A 21,388-nucleotide genomic window follows, 5' to 3' on the forward strand; every position below is an offset into this window, starting at 1 on the left:
GATTTGTTGTAATTATACTCCCTAAAAAAGGGGCTCTCTCGAAAAGAAATTATAAAATTAGCTTGGGGTCAGAAGCCATTTAGGAAGATGATTTATATTAGCTGAAACCCTCTATAGCTGCGATGTATGTTATTACTGCCTGTGAAGCGGACCTTAATTGTAAACCTAGAGGCTGTAATATGTTTTGCCCTCGATTGATGAATTAAATTGAAGGGAATGCGGAGTGGCCGCTCTGAGCCCGCCTGCGTACTTGTCTCTATAACGAGTTTAGTCGCTTGGCGGGCAGCTTAGTTAAGGGAACAACAGAACATCAGAACCGAATCATCTTCATTTCTTTTCACTGTTTAAAATTCCATTCTGATTAAGTCTCTATATTTATCCACAAAGTGGGGGAAAGGGAATTCCTCTCGCGATGCTCTTCCACCTACAATCTCGCCCGATCCGACCCCTCCAACAATGAAAGCCCGGTAATCTTCTCCAACTCCTTGACAGCGTCCTGGGTGCGCCCCAGATTCACCTTAACCGTCCTCATCCCCGCTTTCTTAGCGCCCTTCAGATTCTCCCCAATATCATCGAAGAAAACAATGTCCGACGCACCAACCTCCCTCAACCCCTTCTCCCGCGCCAACCGGTTCATCTCGCGAATCGCAAATTCATAGATCTTCGGATCCGGTTTCCTCAGCCCCGTATGCGCCGACGAGATGAAGAAATCAAACACCCCCTTCACGCCACTCTCGTCCTTGTTGTAGGGATGCCCGTCAGGAAACACGACCGTATTCGACAGCGCCCCCAGAATAAACTTCCCCGAGGCCTTTAACTTCTTCAACGCAGGCGCCATGTAAGGGTCCGGCGCCCGGGATATCCGCATCATTTCCCAGAAAAGGAACTCCGCGTCCAGCTGCGGGAGAGGAGGGAGTGGCGACGACGACGACGACGACGACGATGGGGCACCGGTCGTAGACTGCTTTTTCCGAAGTGTTTCGTGGAACTTCTGCCATAGATCTGGGTTGCTGAGGTCTTTGTTGAATTCTTTGAAGAAGGCGGCGTCGAGTTTGATTTCGCCGCGTTCGAGCCGGTGCCAGCTGCCGCTAGGCGCGGATCGCGAGATACTGAAGTTGACCCATCCTGGGGGGATTTTGTTGGCGATTTCGTAGTCGAGGATCGCTTGGAATGGGGAGAGAACCTGGGGTTTAATCTGTTAGTGATGGGGCTCCTTGATCTTTCGGGGTTGGTATAGAAAGGCGTACGCAGACTCCGCCAATGTCGAAAAGTAGCCCCGCGGGCTGTGTGGTTTCTGCCATGGTGGCTCGCTGGTGGAAAGACGCGTATGCCTGGTATGCTTGTGTGACTGGTTTTCTTTTGCGAAGACTTTTGCTGTAAGAGTAGAAGTCAATCGCTAGGGATGGGGTTTGTAACGTGTTTGCGGAGATTCATTGGGTTTGGCTGATGGATGCATTGATTAGATTGCCGAGGTTAGATTGAGTTCTTATCAGCCAAGGATGAAAGACCGAGGAAGAGCTACTATGTACCATATCCACTAAAACAACAAGTGTAATTCCCGGGTACTTGGATACTGGGGGATGGATATTTAATTAAATGCTTGTTCATATAGCTTGTACTTTGTAGTAATTTTATTACAGTCCTGTGGTGAATACGGAGTAGCATTTTCTTCACTATCCGACATTTTCAGCTACCATAGCAACACTATAGAGTACGATGCTTTCAGTCACAGATAAAACATGAATGTATTCACAGCAGTTTAAATCTAGAAGCAATAGTGCAACACACGACTATGAACGCGATAAAGCAACCGACAATTCCAAAAAACCAGGCCAGTCCAGGCACATCCTGACCAGGGACGGTGACGTTCATTCCAAAAAGTCCCGTCACCATATGCAGTGGAACGAAGATTGTGGCCAGGACAGTCACCTTGCTGAGGACTTCGTTGATGTTCAGACTCAAGCGCAGGTTATTGGCACTGATCTGCGCGAGGCAGTTTGACTGCGATCGACCGACGATCTCATCAAAGTGCGACAGACTCGACATAGTAGTTACCAGGTGGTCCTGCACGTCACCCAGGTACATGATTAGATCGCCGTCGGGAAAGATGGGTTGTTTGTCTTTGGCCTGGCACCGCTTGACGAAGCCATTCAGGACGTCCACTTTGCCGCTTAGAGCGCGGATAAGATACGTGATCTTTTTGCGAAGATTTTCGGCACGGGGGATGAGGGATCTAACGTCGTCTACACGAGCGATAAAGACCTCATCCTCGATGGATTCCGACTCACGTTCCACAGCATGCAGGTACGGTTCGAAGCTGTCGATGATGTCGTCTCTGTGCAAGAGTGTTAAGAGATATCCCGAGTTCATGGAAGGCATGGGACATACATCAGAGCATAACAGACCCAATCACCTGACAAGGTGGCTTGATCGGGGTGTCGGCGGATTCGATCCCTCACCCGGGTTATGTGTCCATTCCCACTAGGAGAGAAGGTCACCGCCCCGTTCTTGAAGACGAGGATGTAGCACCCTGCAGAGGAAGGCGTTGATGAGAAACTCTCTGCCGAAGACTTAGGTTTATCCTTCTCTTCATTTTTAACGGCAAAGTTCACCAAAGTCTGAAACGAGATTAGATAGTAGTTCCGGAAAACCTCGACCTTCTCTCGTGGCTCACGCATGGTGATATCCTCTGCCGTCAAAGGATGAATAGATAGCACCTGAGATACGAAGTCGACATCCTGCTCGGTGGCATCGCTAATGTCCAGCCACCAGACATTCCCTTTGGTCCGTTCGCTCTCCTGCAAGTGCTTGATGAACTGGTCGGAGAAGATATCCGCCCAGCTGGAAGAGGAAATGACTTCTTGAGTCTGCGAGGAGAAATAGCTGAACCGGGGGGCCTTTTCGGAATGCATTTTCAAAACTCGAAGCGATACTTTCTTGATGACGCTTTGATCATACTTCGATAATCATCTAGTCTAGGAATTATCTGTCGGGCCCGGTACAGCTGGGGACAACAGCGAAGGTGCAGCAAAGTTAACCCATCGAATACCGATAGACATCGAATAGATTTGAGATGGAACCGAAAAGGGTATAGCAGAGATTTTCATATAGGAATGCTGGATACGCAACAATTTCATCAAGGCTGATGTGTGTGTCTAGCTAGTAGAATTCTACACTGAGAAGAGGGGGAAGAAGGAAAATAAAGGATTGGGAAATGACTGGGAAGAAAATTGGCCCTAAAAGTACCAAGAGACGAAAAAATGGAGCCGTCGGGCGAGCGCTGTGAAGTGTGGTTACATGCAGCAGTCCGCACATCCGACTTGGTTTTTCATGGCATCCATGACATCCTCGATTGCAGTTGATTTTTATTTGCTCGGGTGCATTGCCACATCACTGATTGACCGCAGTAAATGATGGTAAATCTGCTGCTGTTCACTGTCCATCCTCCAGAACATCAAGTTTCAGTGTATAACATTCTATAGATCGAGTCCTCGTTTCACCAGATCAGAACGGCACAATATGGTTGCCTACGAAGGATTCCGGCATAAAAATTTAATACAGCAAAGCGATGTGTCATTCGGGAAGACTCCGGCTTCCCCGTTTGGGGTAACCAAGTGGGTCATTTAATCTGCCTTATAGGGCTGAGTGTACACAGTGCACAAGGCACTGGGTGGATCAGTCAAGTGGAATATGCGAAGTACATACTCCGTACAGAACAGTACACGAATCAGATGTATCGAATACTTAATTTGTCGTTCGTTGCTGAGTTGGAAGACAGATATCGTGCATGGATGGAGGCCGGTGGAAAAGTGTAAAACTCTGCCCGGCTGCTTTCTTGGCTGTGGAGACCAAGAATGTCGATGCCTAGTCCAAGTAAGGGGGACCTTGGGGTAGCACACTGTTTGGAAGACACTGAGGTTTGTTCCTCGACGATTTTGTAACCAAGCTAATGCTAGAAGTTGATATTGTTGATGCTGGTGTCACGTCTTGCATCGCTTAGACTGATAAATACTCGAAATCAAGCTATACTTTAGAGCTGGCCATGCCTAGAGATATGGATCGAGAACTTTACAAAGTTTCCTTCCCTTCAACCGAGCCTAATAGAGCTGTGTTCTCTGTTTAGATGTATACACAGCAGTCCTGTAGTATTCGTACTAGACCCTTTCCAATAGATGTGTGTTTGCGAGGGGAACTATGAATGGTTAATAATCCACGAACAAGCTTCCCTGTCCCATCGCTGTACCATTTCTCTTCTGGCTTAACTTCGATGGTTGTGTGGTGAGCTTGGTTCTTATTCTCATCCAGCCGTCGCCTTTCACCGTGGAATTTCATTCAAATCGACATTCTGATTACCTGGAAAATAACTCCGAAGTGTGAGACCCAGAGAGAGTTCTCGAGGAGCAAAGCTCCTGCGTTTTTCCCACTGACACGTGTCCAAGGCAAGTATTTGTTGAATTGATTGTGTTCAGTTGGTTGAGCCCTGGATCAAGACTCCCGAGCCCACGATGCAAAACAAGTCAATATCGGAAACGGACGTCAGCGAGCGCCCGGCGCGCTCGTTCGAGTCTGCATTTGACTGAGTCCTTCTCATATTTATTGACGTTGTACGTTTTCGGACTTTCGCGTCAATGTTGGTTGTTTATCATTATGTCAGAGAATCTGGCGGACCCACATAAATCATCTCGGTGGGAACGATGTGCTCTGTTATGTACGAATGTGTCAGGGATTCGTATCCTACCGACTATATACTTTCCACGTTACCAACGTATCCAACGTTAATCGTAAAATCAGCTGTACGGACTCTGCAGTAGAAGATTATTATGATAGACATGTTTGTGTCACCTCGATGGCTGCCAGGCAGGCGGCCGAATTGGGCAGAATGACAGGCGACGCGTGTAGCTTCTGATCGGCTGGGCACTTAACGCACAACTCATTTGTATGAAGAACTCAGGAAAAGTTGCGGTACATCGTCAGAGTCCACGTTTGTCCAAAAAACTCGAATCACTGCTCAGTGTCACGGAATCGAGTAGAATGGGGACTAGGGGTGCCCGATGGACCTCTCCTGGATTTTTTGTTTGGATGCTGTAAGCATCATCGATAGCTGCGAATCGACATTTTACTGATAGTTCATCGCCTTATTGTAGGCTTGTTCATGCAGTCGGGCTCTATTTTTTCGCCAAGGGTTTCCTGTTGTCACGAAGAGTGCTGGAGTATTCTAGCGCCTGTACTCGGCCTCTACTACCGGCATTCCCAAGATATGAATTCCCCCATCTTGAATCTACTCAGAGTGGATGCTGGATGCCCCGATCCTTCAACAAAGCTGTGATTCTGGTTATCGATGCGCTACGATACGACTTCGCGGTGCCACCTGCGCCACAGTTATCCGGGGAAAACGTTCATCAGCCTTTCCATAATGTTCTTACCATACTACACGAGAAAGCAACGCAAGAACCCCAAAATGCAGTTCTCTTTCCCTTCATTGCGGATCCGCCTACAACAACCTTGCAACGGCTGAAGGGTCTGACGACAGGAACACTGCCAACATTTATCGAGGCTGGTGCCAATTTTGCTGGTTCAGCAGTTTTAGAGGATAATCTCGTGACGCAACTACATAAAGCAGGAAAAAGGATGGTACATCTCGGGGACGACACGTGGACAAAGCTGTTTCCGAATCATTTCTTATCCAATCTATCTCGAGCGTACGATTCGTTCCTCGTTGCCGACCTCCACACGGTCGACAAGGGTGTCGAGGAACACCTTATACCATTAATCAACCATCGCAAAGATGAATGGGATGTGATTTTTGGCCACTTTTTAGGTGTCGATCACGTCGGTCATCGATTCGGCCCCGCACACTCGGAAATGGCCAATAAACTGAAGGAAATGGACCGCGTCATAGGAGAGGTTGTCAACTCTATCGACGAAAACACGTTGCTTGTCGTTCTGGGTGATCATGGAATGGATGAACATGGAAACCATGGCGGCGAAACTGAGAATGAGGTGCAGGCGGCGTTGTGGATGTATACTCGGCGCGAGCATTTCGGTCATTTGCTGGTGCACCCACAGGAGCCGGCCTCGTATCTTAAAAAATCAGCCATTCATCAAATAGATCTTGTTCCGACCTTGTCGCTCCTTCTGGGAATCCCCATTCCCTTCAATAGCCTGGGGATTCCCATTAAAGAGGCTTTCCTTGGAGCAGCTGGAGACGACTGGGAGCAACTGGTGCGTTCATACATGCTATCGTTTGGACAGATTGAACGATTCCACCGAGAATATTCGATAAGGAAGGAGAATACACCACATCCCCTAGAGTACAACCACACGAATTTCCCTCAGATTGTTCCTTGGCAAAAGCTTGATTTTCAGGACAAAGAGTCTCTGAAGACCTTATACCAGCAATTATGCGACTACCAAGGGAAGATAATGGAGAATTACAAACGCATATGGGCCCAGTTCAACATCGCTCACATGATAGAGGGGTTGTTAGTCTTGTCATTTGGAGCTGTCGCACTGCTACTTCGTGTCTACGCTTGGGACCAATGCAATTCCATCCCCAGCGCTTCTACCACTACAATTAAAATGGCGACTGCAACGTCCATAGCCACTTATTCAATCCATATTGCTGTAGCAGAGCCAGAGAAACCTCGCATGATGGATGGGTTGATTCTGGGAGCTACGATGAGTAGCCTCATGCTGTTCACCTGTCGATTACATCTAATTAGGATGATCCAAGCACCCATGAAACCTCAAATGCCGGCCTTCTTGGACATAATGGCGATTACATTTACTTTTCTGCTATCTATCGGGTTTGCGTCCAATTCATACACCGTATGGGAAGATCAGATTGTACTAACCTTCCTCGCAACATTTGGCATATGTACCATTTTCATGTCATATAGGACGTTCGACAGAAAAAAGAGTACGCTAAGGGCTCTTCTCTCCGTATCATTTATGGCCCTGGTCAGGGTGGTCTCACTAAGTCGTTACTGTCGAGAAGAGCAACTTCCATTTTGCGTGACGACTTACCATCGCCTGGGTAACGCCACAGGCTGGAGACTGCTCATTCCGTATCTGATAGCCCTACTCATTCCAATGGCCACTCGAGTGGCCTTTGGTTCAAATTTGATATCTCAAAAATTGGGGGTCTGGACATGGTGTCACATTGGCATGCCCATGGCACTTGTCTTCAATGCTGTTTATTGGACCCTCGATTCTGCCAATAGAAATGGTTGGCTTGAAGGTAGACACTTCAACGTCTTGTCTAAGGGGCCTCGCATTTTCTTTTCCCAGTCCACTTTAGTCATTGCAATTGTTGGCAGTGGAATGGCTCTCACTTCAAAATGGACTACGGTCATGACTCCTGTCCAATATAATATGATCATCACTACATCCGTCTTGGTGATCAGCATTTTGGTGAGTGGTCCGATGGGAGGTGGTTCCTTGTCCATACTATATTTCCAGATCCTGAGCCTACGCAAACTCCTCAATCAGACTCGCAACTATACTATCGGACCTTCAATTGTTGCGCTTTTAGGGACCCTCCACTTCTTCAGCACCGGCCATAATGCAACCCTCTCTAGCATCCAATGGGAAGCTGCTTATATCCCATCCCAGGGCCTTCACTACCCTTGGTCCCCGTTGCTTGTGACCCTAAACACCTTTGCTGGCCCAATTGTAGCTGCATTTTCGATTCCGCTGATCATGGCACGAGATGGACAGCCCCAGGGAATTCATCGTGTAACCAAGTCACTCGCAATCCATGTTTTGGTCTACTCGGTATGGGCATTGTCAGCGGCAGTATGCGGGACTATCCTACGACGTCACCTAATGCTCTTTGCTATATTCTGCCCTCGATTCTTGATGGCCGGTGCCTTACTGCTGATCATCGATGTTATCGCGATAATAATTTCATCTATCACTGCTGTGAATACTAAATGAGAGGATAGGGGTTTCAAAGCAATCAAACAGTCATGTCGGATGACACCTGGTCATCAGTCATTCCCGACAAAAACACATATCCTGTAATGACTCCCTGATTGTTGAAGATGGAGAGCCATTTTCATAGAAGTTGACTCAGATAAAGCATCAGCCCAACATAACCCAGAATACCAATCCCAGGAAGCTGTGCAAAAAGGCTGGTTGGCTAGCACCAGTGTGTGTAGCATGCCTGCTCGAGAAAAAGCACCTAGTCAGTTGTTTGTGCTCCAAATATCAGGAATCTATTCAACTTACACGACGGCATCTTTCGTTATGATGTCCGCAAGACTATCAATTGCCGTTAGTACGATCCTGGTCACAAGGCTATGGGAGGATTCTCTACCTTAAGACACTTATTGTATCGAGTGATGTCGCGGCAAAGCGACGGGGCAGCTTCAGTGTCCGCCAAAACAGAATCGTCTGTCTCCGTCTCTGCTGGAGCAGCAATAGCCATGGCTGCGAAAAGAAGGGTCAGGGGTATGTAGAACTTCATTTTGAAGGCACAGAACGAATCGATGAGTTCTTCAAACGGCTGGTAGATCTTTGTGTGAGGCCTCGGTGGTTAGATTGATACAAGATGTCTCTAGAAGAGGCATGAACCCATATATTTATAGTCAAGGTCTGAAGACTTCCCATACTCAGCTAGAAGGAAATGCGGAGATGCAAACTTGTGAATGTAACATATAAGCTGACATTGTGGCAGATTAAATGCAACTTAATGCTCGCAAGCATCGGTGTCAATTGATTGGTAAGAGGCAATACTCTCCGGATAGCATAGGTCGTCCATAGCCATCCATGTGCAGCCTGTCCTCCTGGTAGCCTCCAATCACAATACCTCCGAGTCAACACGGAATGATATTCCTAGTATAAGTGGCATCGCCTGTCACAGTTTCGCCGCCTCGGGCATCGAATGACTTCCTGGAGAGGCCTTCTATGGCATGAGCTAGGACGAATGGTAGCTAGATCTATAGCACTTCAAGTCTCGTTTAACTGCGTCTGATACTGCAGCAAAATGGCCGAGCCAATCCGATAATCTGGTTCATCGCTCCACAGATTCCAAACAGTCTTTCTATCTGTCTCAGCCATTGACTAGTTAATATTGAACCATATTTCATGGGTCCGAAGAGCATCAGGGTTCGCAGTCCAAGTACAGGTAGCACCACTATCTCTCTATCGAACCTTCAACATTTTTGACAGACATCAAGAATGACCACGCAACTTCAATTCACTTCACTTGGTCCCTGGGTGTACGCCGCTCTTTTTTCACAATGCTTACTTCTATTCTCGCTTCGGAATCTTCAGATAGCGTGAGGAATGGTGGACTTGCAGCTGGTATAATTTCCGAAGGTGGAAGAGCCCTTAGGGGCTACAGACAACTGTTAGTTTGATACTTCCACAATCGATCCCTTTTACATGTTCGTGATCCTTCGTTCACTAGATGAGAATCGCCGTTTCACTTGTCTACATCCACCTCTCGGCGGTGTACAGGGGGCTGACACTGGATGTTTGCTCGTACGAGTTGACGGTGGATATTCTTCATCGGAGACTCTCTCTTGTGTGGTGCTGACTTAGACATTACCTTCGGATAGTATATGGTGCCTTAGATCTATGATTATATATCATATGATAAAATCCCAGGTGTGACAATGTCGTATACATAGATATTCCCCTCCGTGGGGAAGAAATCGTATGATTATATAACTTCAGGGAAATAATACAGTCGTATTCAAGATTAGGGCCATTCAACAAATGATGATATTTCAACTCTACATACGAAAATTGACGATCAAGAATGGACTCGAATGAAGAGTGGAGATTCATGAAGGCCCTGGACGGTAGTTGAATCTAACACCGCGGAGAATTTTCTACTGGACTGTTCCCCTGTTGTGAGACGAACCCGAGATTGTAGCACAAATGGGATCCAATGGGATACGCTCCCCTGGTGACATTTCGAGTTATGGTTGTATCATACTCCTGGCTTGTGGCATCTCTGTACCTCACAACGTCACTGTCAGCCTCGTTCAACGGAGGGGCTGTATCCAGACTTGGTTCGGATTTCAAACACAGAGTCCTTTTACTCCGTACCCCACGCTTCTGGTGTACCCTAAAACGAGCTAGAGCCTAGAAGTGGTATCCACATGGCCTGCTGCATGTCAATCGGATTTCGGACGCAGACTCCGATTTGCCCTGAGATATAGGTTCGGTTGCATTTCTAATCTGGAGGAAAAGTCACTGTTATATGGTTTGTCATTGCCGTAACACAGGAGCAACGCCACCTATCCATGGTTTTGCGATGACTGAGGCGAAGTCTTACACTGTAGATGGGTATTATCCAGACACGTTGTCCGACCCCCTCCCCCCAAAAAAGAGAAAATACTAGTAGGACAATGTCAAGTTGCAGTGAGCTCGGGCAAGGATCCGAAAACAGATCTTTTGCTGATTCTCTCTCTTCCAGTCATCATTGAGACACATTATGCATAAATTCAACAAATCAATATTGCTGTCTGATATACTGGACACTCCGCCCAATATATCAATCCCGACGTACATGGGAAGAAACACTGTAGAAGCCTACTAAATCCGAAGTGGTTGATTGGCTGCCTTGTCCTAATGGCATGAACATGTGACCCGACGCAAAGAGACAAAACAAATCGATGCGGTGGGAATTCCTCTCATCCTCTAGTAACGCACCATGGAGAGAAGGCGACTATTATATACACTAAAAAATAAACATTCTTCCACACCTCTCGATTATCGTTTAACTAGGGTATAGTATCTAGTCGTTTATATACAGGATCGAGTAAGCGTGGCTTGGCTGACCTTCGCTTCCCCTTGGAGCCACGCGTCTTCCTTACTTTAGGGTGGGATAATATTGGCCTTTCCTTACCTGTTGAAGAAGAGTCAATTCCAAGTTATAGACTTGAAAAGTTCTATCTAGTCTGCATTGGCGAGGTATTCAATCGCCGATATTAAGTAGTTGGTAAGTTGGGATATGGATCTAGTGCGATTGTGTGGTTGTGTCGTGACTTATTGTAGGGGCTTTTGATCCTCTATTTGTGTATTTAGTTTAATAGGGCAGGGACTATCGTTACGTAGCGTTAAAAGTTTTCACAGTGTTAACGACGGTGACCCGAGAGATTGAAATTCATAATTATTTAAGTACTATCTAGTTTGGCCACGCGGGTTAGTTATGCCTGTGACCGTTGATTGAAATCTTTGAAGTCTAGAGCCCAGGTAGAGAGGACATTTATACTTGTCTGGTGTATTTGCCTCTTGGGATTAGCCTCGACCAGCTCACTTGGCTGCTGCCAGATAGGGTCATGAGCAGCGCCATGGTGAGAACTACCATTCGGAATATACTTGCTACTCTGGATTTCCTCCACACAGATGCACGGATAATAAATACAGGTTGGTGCCAGACTACCAGTCCTTCAACAAAGCCCTCACCGCGTTAGGGCGAAAAGGAAGTACTAGCTGATAGTCTAGATCTCCAACCAAAAAATATTCTCCTCGGCATCAAGGATAACTCAATTCTATTCGAATTCAAGAAAGCAGAATTTGAAGCTCCTGTGCCACGGAAGACCCTTGAAGATCGTACCATTTATCTCTCACGGCCTCTCCCCATCTCCTATGGGACACCTGTTCTCTGTGATTTAGGCGAGGCTTGACTAGGTACCGACCAACAAAAAGACAATATCATGCCAGATATCTATCGGGCACCGGAGATTATCTTAGACATGAGTTGGGATCACAAAGTTAATATCTGGAATTTTGGGATGATGGTAAGGCAGTCCATGCAATCTTATTGGCACTTCGACCCATCATGAAACTAATTATCGTGGAGATTTGGGATCTATTTAAGCATCGTCACCTGTTTAAAGCCCGAGATCCTAAAGGTAAGCTGAATAATAAGTATCATCTCGCCAAGATGCAAGCAATTTTAGGAGGTGCCCCTCGTAAATTGCTCGCTCGGAGCGAACGGAGTCTCCGCTTTTAGGATAAAAATGGTATGCGCAGCCCTCCAACAAATAATTCTACAAATGTAGATATAACTTGGCACTGACAATTTTTGATTTCTATTTCAGGTAAATAGAAAGGCGCAGTTCCCGTTCCAGACTATAGCCTCGAAACTCTGGAAAAAAGGCTCCAGGGGGATGAAAAGGCCGACTTCCTACGCTTTCTCCGACGAATGTTATGTTAGCTACCAAAAGAAAGAGCCACCACAAAAGAGCTTCTATTTGATCCTTGGCTGATGCATGGCCTTTTTAAGTGAGACCAGGATGGCTACTGAGCAGAAATCCTGCTAAGACGGGTTGTGTCCAGACACCAGGGAATTCCCTATTAACTGGAGTAGTTCCCAATCAAACAGAATATTTACATTCTCCAAATGAACGTACAATGTAATTCTCTAGCCAAGTAAAATATCTGATTCAAAAGATATTATATAACAGCGTGATGGACCTAACAAGATGAGCAGACACGAGAGTACACATGGGAAATGAGATCTGTTTACTCTAAGCCAGCATCGAAGTGGAAAGTTCATGAGTCAAGCATGTCACCGCTATCAACCCAGTTACCATGCAGACCCTGGCGCAGCCGGACTGGCAATTTAATGATCGAGCGAGCCTTCTTGAAGTCCCTCAAATCCAGAAGATGCAGCTCACTACTCATAGAATCGTAGTTGTTGATCAATGCCAGCAGATAGCCATCGCCCTCCGTGTCAGACCCAGCCCTGGGAATGAAAACAGGCTCTTGAACCAAATGGTTTCTTCCAGGGAAGTATACCTCCGTCTCGCCCGTCCGAAGATCGAGATGTGCAAGGGCATTGTAAAGTGGGTAGCCACCACCAAGCCGAGGCTCGATAGCCTGGAAATCAGTCCCTAGAGATGGATCCATCAGATCAAAAAAGCAGTGTTGATGCTTCTGCGTGCTCAGACGATCATCGACCCGGTAGAATTCGCTGTTGCCGGAATGGAGGATCTCGGGCTCTGGGAGTCTGTCGGTGTCTGAGTGCGGATCAATGATGAATCGGCTCAGTTGGGACGCAATTGTGCTGGGCTCCGGGGCAAATCCCTTCCCATCGGGCCACCAGAAAAAGACATTCTGACGACTCAGACCAAGGTCAAGCACAACGTGACCGTTCTCATCTTCGTAGGCATTGAGAGTGTGCCCTGGAAAAGAATTATCCCATTGGAGCCACTGTGAGCCTTATCAGCGAAGAACTCTTTTTATAATCGGAGAGTACCAGTACCCTGACATCGCCTGGCTTCGGGTTCCGGCGAGGTATAATTCCAACATAGAGAGGAGTCTCCGGGCTCCACTGCCAGTGCTCTCCTCCCGCCCTCATGCGCTCAATATCACAGAGTTGAGGGATAAGTGGGAACAGCACCTACATTACCAAAGTCAGTTTTGTCAAACCCAAGAGTTCTTTTGCATTCCACGCACCCAGTTCTCAGTGACCGCAAAATCATGAATCATCGCGCACACAGGCGCCACCAGCCAGCAGATATCAGAAAATTTCCCATCCGGTCCAACTTGATAGTAGCAGATATCGGGAGTGCCGTCTCCCTTGGCCTCGTATCCAAAACACACCATTTCGCCTGTCTTGGGATCAAACTTTGGATGGGCTGTGAACGTGACACTTGGTAATTGCCCTTCAAAATCATAGAGACCCTTGGTGTCCAATGTATGTGGGTCCATTGCATATGGCGGGGAGTCTTCCTTCAAGGCAAGCAATTGTCCATTGAAGAAGACGACATTGGTATTGGCTGTGCTGCGGATCTTCAAGCGAACGGCATCGGTGAACCTGTTCCGGTACTTCCCTGTTTAGTGTGTCAGTCAAATGTCTCAAAATATTGTCATTGGACACCCCAATGCCCTTTAAAATTGTGCAAATACCGACGAGGGCCCTCTTTGCTTCTCTTTCCCGGACGAACTTCTCAGTCCGCACAAACCGCTGCTGCCAGGAAACTCTGCCATCCTTGATCCGGAAGGCACTGACATTGCCGTCGCCGTTGAACCACTGCTGATGGTGAGAATTGGGACACATCTTCACAAAGTACGTATCACAAACTGGATCGTCTTCAACGAACGGGAAGGCCTGGGGATCAGGCATCACCCGAAAGAAAGCTCCATCGATGTCCTGCGGTAGGTCGCCATAGACTTCGAGATTCTGAGCCTCCCCTTCAAACCGACAGGGCTTCATGAAGCCCGAGAATTGAGGCTTCTCCGGGAAATGCTGGATGTTGTTCGACGACATCGCAAGGACACTTGATAGTTGGTGAGAAGAATAAAGAGGAGGACAAATGGAAAAGAGAAAGCCAACTTGATGTTTTGGTAACGGGAGGCGGAGCAAGTTGAAGTATGTTATTTATATTCACGACAAGCTTTCCTAAATGCCGGCACAGATGAACCATGAAGGATACAAGTATATTGGTACCAATAACAATCTGCGAGATGGCCATTTCTCCAGCATTTGAGACGGGAGCTGAGCGAAGAGCAAGATGTCCTAACTTAGGGCAAAGCGACGGTGACTAAGCGGCTCCGGGGGTACATCGGACTTCCGTTCCTGTCACTCACTGTCAGTGCTCCAGGTGAGCCGTAACCAACCTCCATTTAGCTTCCACAAGTCTAGGATGTCATTGGTTCGCAGGGCGTACTTGATTGCGTGTCCAAAAGATCTCGCGAATGTGGACTACTTGGTTCAAGTGGACACTCAAGGGTAACTACAATCTAGCTCTCTGGAGTATCCGAGCTATATTCAATCTATAAACACCCAACAATGACCATGGTAGAACTATATTGATTGATTGTCGACGCCGCTGGGTCCCGCATACAATTGATAGACCGCAAAGCACTTGTTCTTAGCCCAGCCTATATACTCACAGAAACGCCTCATCTATCGCCTTTTCGGCATCATACCCGTAGGCCCACATCTGCGTCGCCGGATCGCTCCACTGATTTGGGCTGTGGGAAAAGGGCCGCCCCTGTGTCTCTGGCTTCATCGCCTCATCACGAGCTTGCTGGAGGGGTCCATCCGGGAAGTGCCATAGCTGTCCATTAAGCAGACTCGCATCTTGCATTAGGCGTGTCCTTTTGGCACGAACTTTCTCAAACACTGCAAGGGCATCACTAAGGGTGGTGCCGGACGAAATCCTCGACAAGGCTCTTGCGAGGGCTACACCATCCTCCACCGCCATGGCAGCACCTGGTGAGCTGTTAGATCACAAACAATTTGAACCAAAACTCGTGCCTCGTACGTACCCTGCGACATATATGGGAGCATTGCATGGGCGGCATCTCCTAGGAGGACGACCTTGCCTAAGGTCCAACGCGAGAGAGGAGTGCTACTCACTAACGGCCACTTGGCCGTCTTTGTAATGAGTCCGATAATCTTCGTTAAGCTGAACGGGCTTAGTTAATCAATCTTCGGGAGTTCAATTAGGTATGTGGCACTATACCGCGGATCCCACCCTGCAAACTCACGTCGCATATCCTGCAATGCAGTACTCTGGTCCCAGGCTGTTGGGTCGCTTGGGTCCCAATGAGAGAGGACCATGTTGAATGACTTGCCTGCTCCAATTGTGTATGTCATGACGTGTCGTTTATCACCAATCCTACGAGTTGACACTATATCAGCAAGGCTTACTGAAGACTAAATTATTTGACTAACCATATGTTTAGAGCTGGCTTCTCAAGCAGCCATGCTGTATCGGGATCTTGTTTGAGAAGACTGACGTCCACTGTCGCGCGGTAAGCAGCAAACCCCAAATTTGTAGGCGGCATGTCTAAGTGATCGTCCAGTAATGGTCTAGCAATAGACTTGATCCCTGTATTTCCACACCGTCAGGAATCGTTAGCATCAGAGGGGCTGTATGGAGACTGACCATCGGCTGCCACAACAAGGTCCGCTGTGACAAGGATCCCCTGTTCAAGGCGGATACCCGGCTTCAACGGGTCATACTCAATCACCTTTTCACCGAGTTTGAGTGCGACACCTAGCTCGACCGCGCGCTGGACTAGCGCAGAATGAAAATCGGCACGGTGAACAACGTAGTACGGCGCATTGAAGGTCTCTTGGAAATCAGGCTTCAGTTTAGTGAAGCCAATGACCTCACCGCTCTCCCAGCGGCGGAACGATATGCTCTCTGGCTCAGATGCGCATTTCGCCAGGTACGGTCCCACTCCAAGCTTCAGAAGCAGACGGGCCGAGTTAGAAGGGATCTGGATTCCTGCACCGACCTACACAGAATATCAGCCGGGTGTACTGAGCTCAGGGTTAGTGGCTGGTAGGAGTACCTCTCCAAGCTCCGGTGCTTGCTCGTAGATCGTCACTTTATGTCCATATGTTGCGAGGGCTATGGCCGTTGCTAAGCCTCCGAGACCCGCGCCCACGACGATAATGTTCAAGCAAGTTGTGCTTTGAGCAGTGGTATTCTCCAACATCAATGGTTTGAGAAAGTGTAGGCAGTTGCTTGGATATGTTGTGCTCTAGCAATAATCAGAACATGTTTGTCTCTTCCACGGCCAGCGAAAGCAAACTGACCATAGGAGCGGACAGCTGTGTCGTCGAGCTAGGCATAGTCAAGGATGGGCTATACTGGCCCCTTTCTGTTCCTATTGGTGACAGTGAATACGACGATTATTCCTTTCCCACAATCATAGCGAGCACTCCTTTAACATAGATCCGGTACATGCCATGTGGTAGGGGCACATGCCGATGTTTCCGATGTCTCCCCGACGCTCTTATGAGCCATATTTCAATAGCAAGTGGGGTTGATATATAGGCACAGAAGTCTGAAGGGTTTCAGATCACCAAGTGGCTACGGTCAACACCTGTTCAATTCAGAATATTATTACCTACCTCAATATGGCGCACGGAAGCGAGAAAGGAAAGAATGGCGACTCAGCAGAGAGCCTGCTCAGGGACCTCGAAGGAAGCAAGACACTACCCCTGTGGACCCAAATGACCCGCCTGAACCCTCCAAGTCCAAACCCAGTGGCTGTTCCATTCCTATGGAAATACCAGGCCATCAGACCAAACCTCCTGCGCGCAGGGAACCTGATCACGGAAAAGCAGGCGGAACGACGGGTGCTCATGCTGATCAACCCAACCAGAGGTAACTATGCTTCATTCAAGATCTACACAAGCTCTGCATGCTTAGTATCGCATCAGATGCCCCTTATACGACAGACACTCTGTATGCGGGACTGCAACTGGTGATGCCGAACGAGATAGCTCCAGCGCACCGACACACGGCGTTTGCAATGCGTTTTATTATCGAAGGCACGGGCGGGTTTACTGCAGTGCACGGCCGGCGTATTCAGATGCAACGGGGCGATGTGATCCTGACTCCCACCTGGAACTACCATGACCATGGCAAGGACGGCTCTGGGCCCATGATTTGGTTGGATGGACTAGATCTTCCGAATTTCCGCCACTTCCCAGTCCACTTTGTCGAGCATTTCAGTGAGTCACGCTACCCTGCGGAGGATGTAGATAGCAATATGTCCCCGATAGTCTTCCCCTGGGAGGTGATGAAGGCAGCATTGGACGCTGCCTCGGGCGATTGGGTTTCAAAACGGTACCTACGGTCAGGGGATCGAGAAGGTGAGTGTACTTGATAGATACTGCTGCAGATATCTTCTAACACGCACCTGTCTTCTATAGTAAGCCGAGTACTGGGCGGCTGTGCGGAGAGGCTGAATGCAGGCTGTACTTCACCTCTGCGGCGTGAGACGACATCCGCGGTTTACCACGTTGTTACAGGTAATGGCTACTCTATCATCGGGGAAGAGAAATTTGAATGGCAGAAGGGGGACACTTTCTGTGTGCCCTCGTGGTACAGATACCAGCATTTTGCTGGAACAGTCGAGACTACCTACCTGTACCGCTTTGACGATAAGCCTATGATTGAAGCGCTGGGATTCTATCGCTCGGAGGACATGGATGTGGAAGGCCTTGTAACTGAATGAATGCTGCTTATAATCTACCGACTTTTCAATTCTATATTTTCAAGACCTGAGCGTTTTCTTAGGCAATATAAAGTTGGCCTTATTACCGAGTTTATTATCAAGACCAACACATTATGAATAATTGACCAATTATATTCTATGACTGATGTTGAAAAGGTCCGGATTATCGACTAGTCCGATTCCGAGATTTTACCGTCTTTCGATCTTAATTCGGCCATCTTTACCGCCTTAAAATATCACCGTTGAGGAACCCTGATACTAGATCTTTAGAGGCCAGTGACACAGAATATGTAGAACTCTCTCTATAATCTAGACTTCCAATATCACCCTGGCCACCATAGGCGGGGCTGGTAAGACACAGAATCGCTAGAAAATACGTGGTGGCCGTGGCTTTACGTAAATCACTGGGATTGAAGTATTATTTGAGAGCTCGAATCCTCGATTTAGTCCGCTATACGGAGTAGCCCTCCCAGTAAAGGCGGTGTCCTTCCGGTCTCTCCCCGATGGGACCCCGATCTTTCCCCGGCGCTCCCACTCACCCCGGCACCTCAAGAGAGGGACTTGTCACTTCCCCGATAATCTGAGTCTTGCGACATGGAGCCAGCTAATCGCGAGGACATAGCACCCCCGGCTGCGGCGGTCAAACGCCGAAGGGTCGCTCTAGCTTGCGATCCATGTAGGATCCGAAAATCCCGAGTATGTTGTGGTCGCCGGACGTGGTGGAGAGCGACGGATGATTGACTGTTCGCTTCCCAGTGTGATAGTTCTCGACCCAAGTGCTCTTCGTGCTCCCATCTGGGGTTCGACTGCGTGTACACAACCCCGGCCTCCGCTTCTAATATCATTGTGCAAAAGGAGTTGCGTTGCCCCCTTAGCTTCAACTTATGTGGCTCGAGTTTCTGACCGCACATTAGCTATTTACATGCCATTGAATCCCGCCTTAATCAACTGGAGGAGTCACTAACTACGGTCAAGGATGGGCTTAGTGGGTTGTCTTCTCGTGTAGATCAGTGCTGCAATCCGACACGAGTCCCAGACAAACCTGTCAACAATGTACAGCAAGACCTTCCTCTACCAGACCTCGCCGGTACGGAAGACTCGGTGGATGCTATGGGTGCCATAACCCTAGCCGAGGAAGAAGATTCCGGATACTTTGGTAAAGGCCGAACACTCCTAAGCACCTCTTTCTTGGCTCACAGCACCAGGGCCCTCATCCAATGTTGCATTTACACGCCATCTGTGTAGATCCATTGGACAACCTGGGGCATCCCAGGCAAGCTCTACAGGGCTGCCATTAGACACAACAGCCTATGATGGCGGCTTCGTGAGTGCTTCTCGCCCCCCATCGCCGCCAGGGCAGCCTGATGGTGTGGGATTCGACAGAAGCTCGAAGAATATCTTCACACTACCGGCCACCTCCGAGACAAAGAAACTAATCACTCAGTATTTCACTGACACGGGGCTTCTTTTCCCATACATACACCCCGAAACCTTCCTCGAGACATACGACGCCATGCTACACGACAACACAAAAGTGCGCAGGACATGGCTCGGTCTTTTGAACATGGTCCTAGCGATGGCTATGATTACGACTACTCCGGGTGGTTCACCCGCAAATGTGAGAATAGCCGAGTCTGATATCTTCTACCAGCGGAGTCTGAGTCTATGCGGGAAAGAGATATTGCGTGGGACGACTCTAGAAGTTGGTACGTACGTAGTCTATTGAAAGATAGGACTCAGTCGACTAAGATATCGGGGTCATTCAGTTCAGTATCTTCTTCTTATGGGTCAATATCTGCAAGGAACTCAAAAATCGGTCCAGGCATGGACGGTGCATGGCCTCGCGGTAAAAGCGGCCCTTCAACTGGGGCTGCACTCCAAAGATGCTTCCCGTGCTTTCCCCCGTCTAGAGCAGGAGACGAGGCTGCGTACTTGGTTTGGCTGCGTCGTGCTTGACAGGTATACTAATACATTCCTTACTACACCTGGCATCTGACCACCGATTTCTGTAGGACGTTGAGCATGACTTTCGGCCGCCCAGCTGCTATTCCCAACAGCTACGTTAAGCTTGAACTGCCAGGTAGCGATGTCATGTTTGATTCATCCACGGTTGTGGACGCAAAGACATCCTCCCTGAGCTTAGTGCTATATAACTCAACTATGTAGGCCACCATCGCAGCCCCCCCCTCCCATGCACCGCTCTGATACAAAGCAAGAACCCTGTACAATCAGATCTGTAAGGCCATCGATTTACTGTATGGCCAAAACCTAGGATGTGATCCCCCATTACCGATTGGCGAGGCTGTTGCACATGTTTTCTCCCTAGAGCAGGAGCTGTTCTCGTGGGAAAGGCAGCTTCCCGACGCCATGCGGTTGATCAATAGTGACGGAGTAGAAGAAGCGCACCAGGTAGCCGCCTCGGACTACGACTTTGCTGCTCTGAGATTTCGTATTATCCTAACACTACGATACGCAAACTACCGCCTGCTTCTACACCGACCGATCCTCGTACGCTTTCTCGACGCATGCGGCGGATCGCAGTCCGACCCTCAGCAATTACAGCTTCTTCACCAGCTAGGTCTGAGCAGTATGCAGATTTGCGCTGATTCGACCATGCAGATCATTGATCTTGTATACGACATTGTTCATCGCTCGGACAAGCTGCCCAATCTACTGGGGGCGTGGTGGTTCTCACTCTATTATAGTATGTCGGTACTTTTCAGTTGCATCCCTGGTGGACATACATATCCCTTTATCCTCAAGCTACTAACTGGCGATTACCCAGCCTTCAACGCTGCACTAGTTATTCTTGGCATTCTAATAGTCTGTCGCGAAGGGAGCATGTCAGGCCAGCTAGCGAGTGGAGTCGTAGATAAAATTAGGAAGTACCCCTTCCATGCAGTCGCAGCCTTACTTAAACTAGATACTGGCAACCGCATGGTAGACCGCTGTAGACTTTATCTGGAAAGACTCATAAGCAGTTCGGGCCTCTACGGTGAGTTAGCTTTCGTGATTGCCGTATATTCCGAGATCAGTCTGACCGACAGGAATAGGCATCGATGAACTCAGTTCGGGCGTCGTGGTTGTACCATCTATGAGATTCGCAATCCCTTCGACCGCAGACGTTGATATCTCTCCCCTAGGGATGGAATTTGGAGAATTCATGGTGGATGGCGACATTTTCACGTCGTTTACCACGGGCTGAAAGCTAAGGAAAAGTGATAGTAAGCTAGTACAAGTGGCAATCTTCAGTTCTTAAATTAATAACATAAATTCGTATAAAAAAGATGAGAGATTCCACCATCCGGAGCGCTGCTCCGCTCATCCGTTCTCTCCCCGAAGCTTTTTGAATATCAAATCCCATTCCTCCCCCGGGTTTCCGTTCAAGCAAAAGCTGTACAATTTTTGATCCACAACCTTTCCCTAAAGTAGAAGC

At 48.2% G+C, this 21,388-nt stretch overlaps 6 protein-coding genes across 6 annotated transcripts; 2 read left to right on the plus strand and 4 right to left on the minus strand.

The window, feature by feature from the left end:
- Positions 1-424: 424 nt before the first annotated feature.
- On the minus strand, positions 425-1,301 carry ANOM_001580 (HAD family hydrolase; the record flags this gene model as incomplete). The annotated part of the gene is made up of 2 exons (XM_015546837.1): positions 425-1,183; positions 1,248-1,301. 2 exons carry the CDS (start codon positions 1,299-1,301, stop codon positions 425-427), a joined length of 813 nt encoding a protein of 270 aa, XP_015410945.1.
- A 448-nt stretch (positions 1,302-1,749) lies between these two features.
- ANOM_001581 (magnesium transporter CorA family protein) lies at positions 1,750-2,912 on the minus strand (the record flags this gene model as incomplete). Its single annotated transcript, XM_015546838.1, has 2 exons — positions 1,750-2,335; positions 2,389-2,912. 2 exons carry the CDS (start codon positions 2,910-2,912, stop codon positions 1,750-1,752), a joined length of 1,110 nt encoding a protein of 369 aa, XP_015410944.1.
- Positions 2,913-5,298: 2,386 nt separating this feature from the next.
- Positions 5,299-7,938, plus strand: ANOM_001582 (GPI ethanolamine phosphate transferase 3; the record flags this gene model as incomplete). Its single annotated transcript, XM_015546839.1, has 1 exon — positions 5,299-7,938. One exon carries the CDS (start codon positions 5,299-5,301, stop codon positions 7,936-7,938), a length of 2,640 nt encoding a protein of 879 aa, XP_015410947.1.
- A 4,578-nt stretch (positions 7,939-12,516) lies between these two features.
- On the minus strand, positions 12,517-14,236 carry ANOM_001583 (carotenoid oxygenase family protein; the record flags this gene model as incomplete). Its single annotated transcript, XM_015546840.1, has 4 exons — positions 12,517-13,176; positions 13,229-13,366; positions 13,423-13,799; positions 13,876-14,236. 4 exons carry the CDS (start codon positions 14,234-14,236, stop codon positions 12,517-12,519), a joined length of 1,536 nt encoding a protein of 511 aa, XP_015410946.1.
- Positions 14,237-14,864: 628 nt separating this feature from the next.
- Positions 14,865-16,558, minus strand: ANOM_001584 (putative salicylate hydroxylase; the record flags this gene model as incomplete). The annotated part of the gene is made up of 7 exons (XM_015546841.1): positions 14,865-15,184; positions 15,241-15,380; positions 15,438-15,593; positions 15,650-15,806; positions 15,864-16,218; positions 16,276-16,467; positions 16,523-16,558. Coding segments are annotated over 7 exons (1,356 nt in total), but the record flags the coding sequence as incomplete, so codon positions are not given.
- A 288-nt stretch (positions 16,559-16,846) lies between these two features.
- Positions 16,847-21,157, plus strand: ANOM_001585 (uncharacterized protein; the record flags this gene model as incomplete). The annotated part of the gene is made up of 10 exons (XM_015546842.1): positions 16,847-17,096; positions 17,153-17,587; positions 17,648-17,940; positions 18,928-19,108; positions 19,158-19,658; positions 19,719-19,911; positions 19,965-20,114; positions 20,169-20,656; positions 20,738-20,947; positions 21,006-21,157. The coding sequence occupies 10 exons, from the start codon at positions 16,847-16,849 to the stop codon at positions 21,155-21,157; spliced, it is 2,853 nt and encodes a 950-aa protein (XP_015410940.1).
- Positions 21,158-21,388: the final 231 nt, after the last annotated feature.

The sequence above is a fragment of the Aspergillus nomiae genome, assembly GCF_001204775.2.
Source record: "Aspergillus nomiae NRRL 13137 chromosome Unknown contig00020, whole genome shotgun sequence".
NCBI lineage: Eukaryota > Fungi > Ascomycota > Eurotiomycetes > Eurotiales > Aspergillaceae > Aspergillus > Aspergillus nomiae.